The 13,196-nt window shown below is 45.3% G+C and overlaps 2 protein-coding genes across 5 annotated transcripts in view; one reads left to right on the top strand and one right to left on the bottom strand.

Moving 5' to 3' along the window:
- Positions 1-13,196, top strand: part of LOC108147154 (tubby-related protein 4) — a 29,759-nt gene that overhangs the window by 15,177 nt on the left and 1,386 nt on the right. Inside the window, exons 1-7 of one of the 4 annotated variants that reach the window (XM_017273467.2) lie at positions 7,794-7,996; positions 8,825-8,989; positions 9,051-9,510; positions 9,580-10,097; positions 10,633-10,861; positions 10,919-11,190; positions 11,256-13,187. In XM_017273467.2, the coding sequence (XP_017128956.1) occupies positions 7,865-7,996; positions 8,825-8,989; positions 9,051-9,510; positions 9,580-10,097; positions 10,633-10,861; positions 10,919-11,190; positions 11,256-13,187 (3,708 nt within the window). In that variant the 5' untranslated portion in view covers positions 7,794-7,864. Of the gene's footprint in view, positions 1-7,793; positions 7,997-8,033; positions 8,139-8,824; positions 8,990-9,050; positions 9,511-9,579; positions 10,098-10,632; positions 10,862-10,918; positions 11,191-11,252; positions 13,188-13,196 lie in introns of those variants that run through there. The other 3 variants (XM_041709360.1, XM_017273468.2, XM_017273469.2) reach the window with 3 other exon arrangements.
- LOC108147157 lies at positions 2,242-5,328 on the bottom strand. The gene is made up of 4 exons (XM_017273479.2): positions 4,967-5,328; positions 3,284-3,725; positions 3,106-3,233; positions 2,242-2,851 (listed from the first exon to the last, which is right to left on the bottom strand). The coding sequence occupies exons 1-4, from the start codon at positions 5,198-5,200 to the stop codon at positions 2,369-2,371; spliced, it is 1,287 nt and encodes a 428-aa protein (XP_017128968.1). The 5' UTR covers positions 5,201-5,328; the 3' UTR covers positions 2,242-2,368.

Here is a 13,196-nt window from a genome sequence, read left to right on the forward strand (position 1 = left end):
GAATGCGGCTATATCGCCATTGTACGACTATATCCTGTGTATACACTTGTAAGCCATAGGAACCAAAACCATTTGCCGCACACCCATAAAAGTTGCCATTCCCATTCCCATTCGCATTGCCATTGGCATTGTCTGGTCTCCCTGGTCGGTGGATTTCCTTGGCTTTGACTGGCAGAAGAAGAAGGGGTGATGGTAGTGTGATGAGACCTTAAGCAACCTTCTTCGGAAATCCCCATAACCCTCCCACCAGCCCAAACAAGCCTTTCACACCTACGTGCGCTTGGCACAAGTGGCAAAATGTTGTTACGTGAGCATTAAACCATATTTTAAGTTATTAAGTTATTGACAAAAGCTCACGTCACCCCTTATGGCGTTGGTTTGCTCTGGGTTGGTTTGCTCTGGGACATGGCATTGGGATTGCGATTGGATTGGGTTGGGTGCGCATGGCTTCGCCTTGGATTGACTTGAGTCCATGTGGCCTGGTGCTCGGCGATCCGGGGGCAGAGTGGCTTGGAGGCGGACGACACTTGTGCGCTGCTTATCCATATTGTTTACAATGCCACGCCTTGTTGCACAACCACACTTACAAGCACTGTGATGAAAATCTTAAGAAAAAAAAGATTGTTATAATGTTAAATAGTAATTTATCCGATTACAGAGCATAGTCAAGGTTTGGATTTGACAAGAAGAACTCTTAAACAAGACTTTAACTTAATGAACATTACATATAATTAGTAATAATAAACTTTATATATTATGATAATATTTATTTAATTAGTGGGTGGTGCTAAAGAGATAACAATGGTTTTGAATAAATTTATAATGGTGAGTATGCAGAAAACCATATATAATATAGTTTTAATACTTACGAAACGCTATTTTTTTTTATAAATTAAATCAAAACACAAGTCGTTTCTGTATCCCGGATCTTTTCAAAAAAGCTTTTCTTTTTTTTAATATAATAAATCTAAGTCTGTATAGTAGATAAACTGGCGTATAAACTAAATAACCCTTTCAAGAACACATATTTAAGAATAATTAATAATTGATTTATTATACAAAATTCCTAGATATATTTGCTTTTCGCAGTGTATGATATACATACACTCGTATAATACCAAAATTATATGTCTGAGCATAAAAACTTTTGCAAGCGTTTCCACGCATAAAAAGAAATTTTCAATTCCGCCCAAGCTGGCACCACGCGCCGGCTTTTCCTTAAACTGCAAAACTTTCTGTCGGTGGGAACCCCGGCAAGTGTTGCAAAAATTGTTAAATTTCAGTTGTAAATTAAACATAAATATTGTTGGGTGGGCCAAGCCCTAGGGTGCAACGCTGCGGTAAAATTCCAATCTGCGAAGCTCTCCAACTCCGGTGCAGTCATTCACTCACATGTCCTTTGTGCTGGACAGTCCTACCCTGTTCCCTCCCGAAAGCCATTATGGCGCTTTGGTTCCGTCTTGGTCTCCCTGTGTGGCTGTGACATTTTTACTGCTCCTCCTGCAGACTCCCAGGTAGCATTACGTATTTTGTACAATGTTTTGAAAGTATTTCTTGCCATCTGCAAACGACAGGGAACAAAGGACGAAATGGCATTGCAGCCGCAGGACTGGCACATGTACGTAAATGTAGCTAGCCGGAAATTGAAATAAGAGTTATTAGATTTCTTTGACAACCGCTGGGCGAACAAGTCATATGAATGTGGGGAGCGGGAGCCCCTAGGAAACATTTGGAAACGCTTTAAGGATTATTTGGTATGTGGAACTCTTGATTTTTCGACTCTCGAATTTACAACGTTTTATTTGCCCTTCTCCAATTTTGCTATTTTCTTTCGGCTGCGTTGAAACAAAATACAAGGCACATAAATTGCCAAGGCAAAGGACACTTTTGGGTCTGACTTAATGTCCGAGCAAATAAACACATTCGCCAAGGCGTGTGGGTGGTTGGGTTGGGTTGGGTTTGGAAGACTGCCGCTGTCGTCAGTTGGATTCCCACTTTTTCCGTTATTCCATTTCTCCGTTTTTCCGCCTTTCCCTTTGTCAGCCGGGCCAAATCAACCACCGCCGACGCAGATAATTTGCCAAGGGAGTTGGTTTATGGGCTAACGGGTGGCGCATGTGAGAGTGTTTGTGGGTGCGGTTGAGTGAGGGATTGGGGTTGGGGGTCAGCGGCCAGGGGCCAAGCCAACGCCATGACCTACTTTTCGCCGCAACTTTTTCAATTTGCGGAAGAGTGTGTGTGTTTGTATGTGTGCCCTGGCTTAGGCCAAAAGTTTATTTGGTAAAATACGATACACAGAATGTTGGACTAAAGACTACTCATAAAGCTTTCCATGGATTAACTAATGACGCCCCCTCCGCCAACTATTCTAGTTGTGCAGGATCAGTAGGAGCAGGCCCAGCAAGGCCCCCAATCCCCGGTCCATCTGACGCAGGGCCGAGTTCTGCTCATCCTCGATCTGCTCGAACACCATCTCCTCCGGCCGGATGCTCCGCTGTTCCTCGTGCTCCTCGCCGCTATCGTTGAAGGCTCCTGGTGGCGGAGTGGTCCGTTGTCCGGTCAGCAGGAGCAGCTGCATCGTCTGCAGCGGCGTTAGGTGCGGAGTCTTCTTCTCCAGGCCGGGAGTGCGGGTCTCCAGGTCCAGGTTCCGTTGCCAATCAGGCGGCGGCAGGAAGGGCACATAGTTGGCGGGCGTCACGCGACCTCGGAAACCGTAGATGTACATCTGGACAAATATGCTCAAGGAGTGAAAGTCCGTAACAACGGCTTTAAGGGTGCCCCTCGAAAAGTGGCTGTACTCCGCCACGGGGGCTATGTAATCCGCATCCGAGATGTTTCTGTCGGCATGGTGCTGGAAATGTAGAAATATAGCTATCCGTTAATATTCCAATATCACAATTCAAATTGCTATGAATAAGTTATTTGAAAATATAAATTTTAAGTAAAATCTACATGTTTTTAAATATTTTACCTTTCCACAGCTTTTAAATTTTTGTACTTCTTTTTATAAAGAAAAAAACGGCTTGTAATATATTTATAAAACTACACTACATTATACCAATTTATATATCTTAAAGATATTGAATATTGATAAATAATACTTACATCCAAAATAACAAACTTAACATATGTTATAGAGTTGTTGTCGATATAGTAGAAAACCACCGAGTTGTTAGTGGGTTTTTGCGATACATCGGGCGAAGTTTGATAGCTTTCATATAGAAGTTGATCACCTAAGAGCTGGAATTTTAGTTTAAATCAAACAATATCGTTCTGAACTTACCATCCTGCCTGTTTCCAACTTCAATAATCTTGTCCGGTTTATCAAAATTATCTGGTAGGGTTGGAACTTCCGTGAAGGTTTCGTCATCCTCGTCATCTTCGTCATCCTCTTCGCTAAGATTCTCAATCTCCTCGTCGACCTCCAGGGCATCGCGTCTGTTGTTGTCGAAAACCTCGACGTATTGATCCGGTTCGGAGAAGATTTCCTCATAGGGTTGCATCTCACCCTCGTATTGTTGATCCCGATTGATGATCAGAGATTGATCAAAGTTAAGTGCGGTCTCATTGAGGCCGTACACCATGATGATCACATCGAAGTTGACGGTTGGTGGAACGGTGGCTACTTCTCGGGTGGGGTCATCGCTTTGATTAGTGCCCGCCAATTGGACCATGCCCACAACCAGGCGATTCACCAAGCTGAATTTCACCTCCGCCGAAATGTTCTGAAATGCGAAGGAAAACCAAATAAGAACGAATCCCCTCCAATTTGAACAGACCCAATCAGGCGTGACCATTACGGCAACATCCATCAGCGATTGCCACATTCCCCAAGATGTTTACTTGGGCTGACAATCAGATTCGTGAACAGACATTGATGTACTTTGCCAAAGTTGTATATTTTCTGGGTAAAATCCCGCGTCATAATTGCCTTCAAAAATGCTAAGATTGAAATTGCATTTAGCAAAATTTTCTTTCGTGATATTCTACAAATATTAAATATTCGTTTTCGTTCTCGGTTCAGTTTCCTCCTTCCTCCACTTCCTTCGCCCATTAAGCTTGTCGGCTTTGCCAAATTGCCACATTTGCTCACGCTATTTTATTATTATTGGCTTCGAAATATTCGATTTTCTTATACAATATTTGCATTAATTTTACTTTCAATTATCGACCCAGATGTCGATAAATAAGAAACACTCAAACTTTTACGTGCCTCACTTGTGCAAGCCCATAACCCAATCATATTTTAGGGAAAAAAAATAAACAAAAAATATGAAAATATTTAGGCGACTAGATAGAGTAAACACACACAGGCCCGCCAGCCCCAAACGCACTGGATATAAAAATACATCTATGGGCCAAACTTGTTGTCGGCTGCTGTGACGAAAAAAAAAAGAAATGTCAGTTTCTGTTTCTATTTTCGGTACGGGCATGTGCAAAATAAAACACAACAAGGGGTCAGCGACAAATGCCCAGCCACATAATATCCGTGCATATCGCTCACTTGTTCACAACCCAAAATACAGAATTTCGGACTTAATGAAGCCAAAATATTTGTTTTAGTCATGTTTTGCTTTAGCCAATTTGCGTTTTTGTTTTTTTATGTTCGTATAAGTAATAACTGTAACAAAATTTAGTAAATCAAATGTAAGGTGATTGTTAAAACACAAATTACTTTTTTTTTTACTTCTAAAATGTGAACCAAAAATAAAATAGGTAAATAGCTAAAACAAATTAACTAAAAAATGTTTTGATAAGCCGGATAAAATGCTTTTAAATGTTTTAATTTTTTTTATGAAAATTATGATTTTTAAAAAGAGAAAAGCTTTAAAAATATATATAAAATTTTGTATAACAATTTAAAGGTTAAAAAAAATGTTGTGCTCGGAAAAAAATCGTTGAAGAGTTTTATAATCAATTTTAAATACTCAATTCAATAAACAAAACTTTTGATGCTTAAACTCACTTCCTCCGACACGATTTCGACGCAGGTTATCGGCTCCTGAATTTCATAGGTGAACGTCACACGGGGCAGCTCATCGACACCGGCTGGACGAGAGTGGAGCACATCCTTGACCAGGAGCTGGTCTCCATTGATCCTCTCACCCACTCCAAAGAAGCGTTTTGCCTCAAAACACAGCCCACTTCTTGCCAAAACTAGGCAGGCAATTAGCCCCGACCAAAACAAATTTGCGTACATTTCAGCGTTGGTTTTTGATTTTGTTTTCAATTTGGTACTTAGTGAATGTGGAACATTTTCAGAAATAACCGTACGGAACCGAGAGATCTTCGAACGCGCCGCGCAAAAGAACTTTGGCAACTGAGTCCAAGTGCTGATGGATCGTCGCTATTTTTCGTAATTTCACTTTGGGTCGCCGAGAGAAAATGATTGCGAGTCGAGTAGCTAAAAATTGAAATGCTCTCGAAACTCTTTGCCAATCGAGCAGTTCTCTTTTTTTTCCAAGTTGTTTGTATTTGTTTCTGCACTTGACCCGAATGGATTTGATAGCTTTCCAGGCGATGCTTTGAACTCTTTGTCAACGACCCCGAAAATAAGCCCATCAACCTTCGGGATGGCGTTTAAAATTAACTGCAAAAAGGCCCAAAAAAAGCTCATTGAAACGTATATATAGATTGGATTCTATATATATATATATATATGGGGACTGTTTTGCCTAAGAGTTCTTTGACTTTATCAAGGGGGGATCTAAAATTCATTCAAGGTTTTTTAGTAATTGTATGAAATACCAGCTATTCAAGGCTTGTGTTGAAATCCAATAATTTGATAGATTGTCTGTAGGTTTTTCTTTATTTGAAATGTTTTGTTCAAAAAAATATATCTTTAAGTTTATTAAGCAGTACTTAAAAAATGTTTTAAGGTTGTTAGGACTTAAAAAAAAGTCAGTGTGCTCAGTCGATCCTTTTGTGTGTGTTTGGAGAAAGTGGCGTCTTAAATTTACTTCAAAACTATGCCGACAAACGACCCCAATACAAAAAAAATAAATAAAATGATTAAGTTAATATAAATGTAGCAAATATATTAAAAAGCATTGTTGCCAATTCAGCTTAAAAGCATACGGTTTTACTAAATAATTACTAAGTCGATATTGACAATAATTTAAGTTAAAGGACCCTTTAACTACCTTATCGTTTTAAACTTATTAACGTTATTTTGGCTGGTAAATGACAGCATTTTGATGTTCTAATGGCCACTTGTAAAGCGTTGAGCCAAATATTTCATTTATTAAATGCTTATTAGCATTAGTTGTCCGTTTAGCCGCAGTTTTGGCCATTAGTGCCGTGTTCATGAGGATAATGAAGCGGATGCGAATGCGACGCGGGTTGCCATTGGCATGCATAATGAATTGCAATTATGGTTAATGTGCACAAGTGGGGAAAAATGTAGGGGGTCAGTCAGTCTGTCAGTCAGGTGCTTGCCTTAAAAATGGCCTTTTTTAATTAAATGCGTATGCTGCTGTGTGTTTGCGAAATGGAGCAGCACAAAAACGCAATTCAGATTCGTGTGCCAAATGGCTGCAACATAATTTATGGAGGCGATGTTGTTGCGGCCACAACTGCAGCATAATCGCAGGCAGGCATCTGCCGCTGGTTTTGGGCCAGAATGCACCATAACGTTTTGCGCAACGAATTTAAATATTGCTGGGGAAACCGAGTGATTTTCAGGTAATTTTCAAAGCGAATGCAGCAGGCAGGATGTCAACGTCGCCAAACGGTTAACAAGTTACAAGTAGCCACTTAAACATTTTGAGGCAGGAGCAAAAGACATGGCCAAAGTGCGAGGCTGTCAACGTCGTTGCCTTGATGTCGCAACTTTGACATTGATGTTGCTGATGTTGCTAGTTGCTGTTGCTGCTGCTGCTAATGCTGCTGCTGTTGCTACTGCTGATGCTTGGTGTGTATCAAATGAAATTACTGCGTTTAAGGAAAATTACATTAGCCAAAGTGAAAACGGAAATTTAAACCATTTGGAATGCTTAAAGCAAACTTTGACTAATTCAAATGCCTCCGACTTTTCCCCAGTGTTTTTCAAGCGAATTGCCTTTTGCGCTCTACCGATAGCATTGTAGCAATTTATTGGTTCGTGATATACTTATTAAATTGAAGTGCCTTCGAACATGCACATCTGAATGCGAAATTCCCAATGCTCTCGAGTGGCTCCAAGTGCATCTATTTTGGCCAAGCGCAGCGGCCAGATCCGGTTCAAGTGGCCCAGTGAAAGGTTAATAACACTCCACAAAGAAATGCCGAATGCCAGCCCATAATTGTTGGCAGTGAGGCGTTTTCTCGATTGTGCCATAACGAGGCAGTGAGCCATTCGATGGCCTCAACGACATTTGCGCCCTGGCTGCTGCTGGTAGTGGTTGCTAGTGTGTGCGTCCAATTATGTAATTGAATCAGCAAGGACATCAGCATATGCACACCAATCAATCAGGCCAATAAAGCAATTAACTTGACTGACGCTGACGCCCGGCAAGGTCCACTACGACAACGCTCCGAAGCGGAAATTACAAATTTTGTTGTCATTTTTGTATTTGCCTCTGCGGCGGCAATTTAATTTATGCCCCACGCAAATTGGATTTGGGCGCCAAAAGTGGCAATTTGGCTTAGCGGGGGATTAGCCAGAATGCTGAAAGCGCCCGAAATTTTCGGTTTAAAATGAAATATTTTTCGTTGCTCCTGCCGCCTATCGCCGAGTCAAAAGCGCGCGCCGAAATGTAGGCTTAGCTTTTGTAAGCAGCCCAGCCCAGTCCATAACGAAAAAAACAATCAATTGGGATTGTCGAGGGTGGTGGGTGGTAGTCGGCCACAATCAAATCAAATTTTAAAACAAGAGGAGAAGGAGATGCTGCCGGTTGGAACTGCGGCTGAGTGCCACAGTGCAGCAGCTGCTGCTGCAGTTGATAAACTGGCAAAGAGTTTGTGTGCCAAAGAAAGCCCGCTGGGAGAAAGGCAACGCAGCGGGCAAACAAACCAAGTAAAAAGTTGTTGAATGAATGCTCGACTGACTGATGACGACTGAGGGAAGCTTTTGAAATGTTAATTGGATGGCATAATTGCTTTCAATTCTTCCTCAAAAGGGAATGCAGCGCTAGTTTTCATTTACCTTTGCCTTTGCGGTACGTGTTGATTGTTAGTTTTGATTGCACAAGTTGTTCAAAGTTGCTTTCAAAAATTGACATTACAGCCATATGGATTGAAACAATATGCAATTAAAAAACATTTCTACAAACTTTAGCAGACATACTTTTAAAAAACAAAACTAAATATGGAATTTAGGAGTATCTTATCTCTTCAACATATTCTACAGTAATTATAAAAGTATTAAATGTAGGAAGTACCAAAGCACTTTGCTAATTATTATCAAGTTTGTTGAATAAATCTCCTAATGAAGCTAAATAGAGAAGATGCTGTAAATCCAGTAAAATATCTTATCCAATCTCCATGGTGGGCATACCCTCATCAACCTGCTGGTTGCTAGGAACCCGAAGAATTGAGTGAAAATGTGAAAATGCTTTGCCCCGGGCTGTGAAAGAGGCAGCTGGCAGGTTGAGCGGCTCAAAGAATAAGAGATGCAGTCACAAAGTGGAGCATATTTGCCAAGCCAACTGGCCGGCTGTCGATGTCGATGTCGATGGGTGGAAATGTGTGAATGGGCCAGGGCCGGGCGTTGAGCCTGCGGTAATCCATTTTACAAGCCAGCAAACGGGCACTTGACTCACAATTGACGACTGCTTAGGCGACCTGCCAACCAGCCGTGGACATCCTTTTTTAACCGGGTTTCCTTTTTTGCTCCTTTTTGCAGGACGAGGGCTGGAAGCTGAACCGCACCAACTACTACCAGGAGGGATGGCTGGCCACGGGCAATGTGCGCGGCATTGTGGGCGTGACCTTTACGACCTCGCATTGCCGCAAGAACATGGACTATCCGCTGAGGACTAACTACAACCTGCGCGGACACAGATCGGATGTAAGTTGCATGGATAGATCGCCTAACAGAAAAGGATTTAGTGCCTTTATTTTCCCGGCAGGTCATCCTGGTCAAATGGAACGAGCCGTACCAGAAACTGGCCTCCTGCGACAGCTCGGGCATCATCTTTGTGTGGATCAAGTACGAGGGCCGCTGGTCCATCGAGCTGATCAACGACCGGAATACGCCGGTCACGCACTTCTCCTGGTCGCACGATGGTCGCATGGCCTTGATCTGCTACCAGGATGGCTTCGTTCTGGTGGGATCCGTGGCCGGCCAGCGGTATTGGTCCTCCATGCTCAACCTGGAGTCCACAATCACCTGCGGCATTTGGACGCCCGACGACCAGCAGGTGTACTTCGGCACCACCCAGGGCCAGGTGATTGTGATGGATGTGCACGGAGCGATGGTGTCGCAGGTGCAGCTGTCCAACGATGTGCCCATCACCTCGATGGCCTGGTCCTGCGAGAAGTTCAAGATGGAGGAGGGCGAGGAGGCGGAGCCCGGTGTAACCAATGCGGGTGAGTGATCTGCCTAAGTAGTTTCAATGAATAAAGCTCTAAATTCCTTAATTATTTGCATTCCATTAGCCAAACGCTCCTTTGTCCTGGCAGTCAGCTTCCAGAACGGATACATCTACTTGCTAAAGTCGTTCGACGACGTCTCACCCGCACATATCAACACATGCCTTAACGGCGCCCTCGGCATGGTCATGGAGTGGAGCAACTCCCGCGAGCTGCTGGCCGTCGCCGGAACCCTTCGCACCGGACTGGATGGCAGCAAGCCAGAGGACATGGCCACGCCCAGCAGCTACACGAATCTGGTCAAGTTCTATACGGAGACGGGCACGTGCCTGTATCAGGCACACATTCCCTGCACCAGTGCCACCGTTTCGGCCATCACCTGGGGCCACAACGACAAGCGGCTGTTCATCGCCACGGGGACGCAGGTTCACATCGCCTGGGTCTCCAGGCGGGTGGCCTCCCTGCAGCTCCTCTGCCGGCTGGAGATCCAGGCGAGCGTCGGATCCGAGTCGCTGCTGCCACTGCTGCCGTTGCCTTCTAGGATTAAGTCTCTCATTGGCAATCTGTTTGCTCAAACGATAAGAGTAAGTCATATGGTTTTATCATCGAAACTTTGTGTGCTCTTTTAAAAAATAGATTTTAAATTAATTTTTTTTAAATGATATAACAGAAGAACAGTTAATATATCAGAAAGCCACAATAGTTTAGCGCAGGCTCATCTGTAATTGATAATGATAAACTAGGCTATCAGCTCTGGTACTTGTAATATTTTTAGTTTATGAATCAAGTTGTATATTATTTTATTGATAAATAGTCAACGTATTTTAAAGAGACTAGCTTTTTGCAAAAAAAAATCTTCTTGGTCTTTTATGCATTCTAAACTTACGTAGAAGAATAAAAATACGCATTTTTAATTCGAAAGTCGCGGCACAATTTAAAGATTTCAATACTTGACAGCGTTTATAAATTGAAGAAAAATATTTTTCTTCTATCATTTTTTGTGTTATTATTTAAAATACCACGGTTTAGAAACGAAAATTAAGTATACACATATGCTTAGATACCAAAAATAATAAAGGATTTATTAATTAATGATATTTGCAATTTCTTTTTTGGTAGTGCTGTGTACCTGACCTAAAGTCGCTCCGTGATTTTGTTTCGCGACCACCGCTCTGCTCCACCCGGCTGCACTGCACCATGATCCGGCACGACGACGACTCCAACCTGAGCTCCGGCACATGCTACACGCTCTATCTGGAGTACCTGGGCGGACTGGTACCACTGCTCAAGGGCAAACGCACCTCCAAGATTCGTCCCGAGTTCGTTATCTTCGATCCCCAGGTTAATGGTGGGTATCTAAAGTAAATAAAGGTGCAATACAATTAAATGTAAAAACCTGTTTTAGATGCCCCCTTGTACTTTCAATACTCCGCCGAGGCAAAGAGCTCGTCGGGCTCCAGCCAGTCCACCACCACGGGCAACAGTGGACGCACTGACTCCTCGGACAGTGACTACGAGGAGAGATCTCGCTTTGGCTCGCCGCGAACTCCTCGCAAGAAGCGAGTGCGACCCAAGAGACGCCACCAAGCGGGCGATCGGTTGAGTAGTTCCGGCGGCGGAGGAGCCAACGATCCCGATAGCCTGGATGAACTGGCATATGTGGACACACTGCCGGAGGTAGGTGTCATTCTCTGCCAGAGAAGATCCACGCCATCACTGATTCCTTTCGTTTTCTCAAGCAGGAAGTCAAGCTGGTGGAGGTGACATCCAACATATGGGGAACCAAGTTCAAGATCCATGGACTTGCCAAAACCGTCCCAGCCAACTTAGGCCAAGTAACTTATAAGACGTCCCTACTGCATTTGCAGCCGCGCCAAATGACGCTGGTCATCACCGAGCTGCGCGACGATTTTCCACCTGGTCCCGATCCCAGCTTCAATCCGAACATATTCTCCGAGGACGAGGACGAGCATCACCAGCACCACCAGGGCAATCACCACGATGCAGTGCCGCTGGTCAATGTGATCACCGCTCAGGATGGGGCTTCCCTGAAGCCTCCGATAATACCGCAGCGTCGCCTCACCGATGGCGCGTCTGCTCCCTTGATAGCACCCATGTCTCCACGTCCAAATCGAATCCTGGCACGGCACAAGAACTCCTTGACTGTGAATGGCGTAGAAAGGGGGTCCGGCTCTTCGGCGGGTTTAAGTCCTCTGGCGCGAGCCGAGAGCTACGATGATGATTCATCCAATGAATCGCAGGAGGCGGGAGCTGCTGCCTGCCAGTCCACCACTGTCCTGCTGCACCAGGCTCCCTCGAATGGTTCGTGTTCGGGGCCCAGCAGCAGTAAAACCATTACACGGCCCAAGACCATCAGCAGTTTTAAGAACAGCTACAGCCGCTCCAGCTCAAATTCCAGCTGCCAGTCGCGTCATGCCATCTCGCCGTTGTACTGCGATGGAGCAGTGCCCACGCTGCAGAGTCCCAAGAATGCAGTGGCTCCCTCGGACATCATCTTCGAGCGTCCGGCTGTGCCCGCCGCTGGGCAGACCACCCTGATGTCTTACTCGAGCAATGCGGACTATGCCAACAATGTGGTCCAGGTGAAGAATGCCCTGATGTCGGAGCCAGTGCGCTCGGCCAACAGTCATGTCAATCCGGTGCCGCTGAATCTCAACCTGAATCTGGAGCGCATGGATGCGCGGGTAAAGTGCATGGCACCCACCACATCCTCCACGGCCAAGCGTCGTGAAATGCTGTACATCGATGAGGAGACGCAGTCGCCAGCGCCCACGCCGTGCAGCAGCAGCATGAAGCGCACTCCAACGGTGGTGTCGATAGCTCCGGCCTTGCCCGACTCCATCACACGCAGTTGCAGCGTGGGCTATCTGGATTCGGTGGCCATCACGCCCTCCGACGAGGCACTGTCTGCCCTGCGCAAAGATGCCCCCAACAAGCGCCTGATACTGGTGGACAAGCGCAGGAACCGCAGGAAACGGCAGCAGCAGGAGGATGCGCGGCGGCACAAACTGCAGCAGACTGGGAAATCCAAGAGTCTGGACTCCTGTGACCTGCTGTCCTTGCAGACAAAGCTGTCCAGCAAGGAGCACGAACAGGTGGTGCGCAAGCTGCAGGAGATCTCCGACAGCAGCGCCTGCAGCAGTGCGGCCAACACACTGTGCTTCAAGTGCCGCAACAACATGAATCCCAGCAGTGCCTGCAAGCGATGCCAGCCCTCGGCGGTTCCCGTTCTGGATGAGATTACGTCTGTAGTAGCCACGTCCACGGTGGATCCGGCCAAGGAGTCTCCGGTGGCCAGCGTGCAGGCCAAGCCAGTGCCCAAGAAACGCTTCGATGTCATTACCAGCTTCACGGACTCGCCACTCTTTACGAGAAAGCATCGCTTTGGAATCGGACGCAGCAAGGAGACGGCTGGCACCGAAAACTCCACTCCGCTGCTGGGGAGGAAGCAGGACAATGGATTTAGCTTTGTAAAGCAGCTGTCCGAGGTTCGCTGGAGGCGCAAAGAACAGCCAACCCAGTCGCAAGTGAACGGCTCCAGTAACGCCAGCACTTTGGAGAGGCAACAGCAGCCAGAGATTACGGGAGCAGCTTGTGGCACTGTGGAGGCCACACCAGTGGAGGCCAAGGCATCAGTTTCTCTGCACACTCAGGTACGTAGA

This window comes from Drosophila elegans, unplaced genomic scaffold (assembly GCF_018152505.1).
Source record: "Drosophila elegans isolate 14027-0461.03 unplaced genomic scaffold, ASM1815250v1 contig_476, whole genome shotgun sequence".
Classification (NCBI taxonomy): Eukaryota; Metazoa; Arthropoda; class Insecta; order Diptera; family Drosophilidae; genus Drosophila; species Drosophila elegans.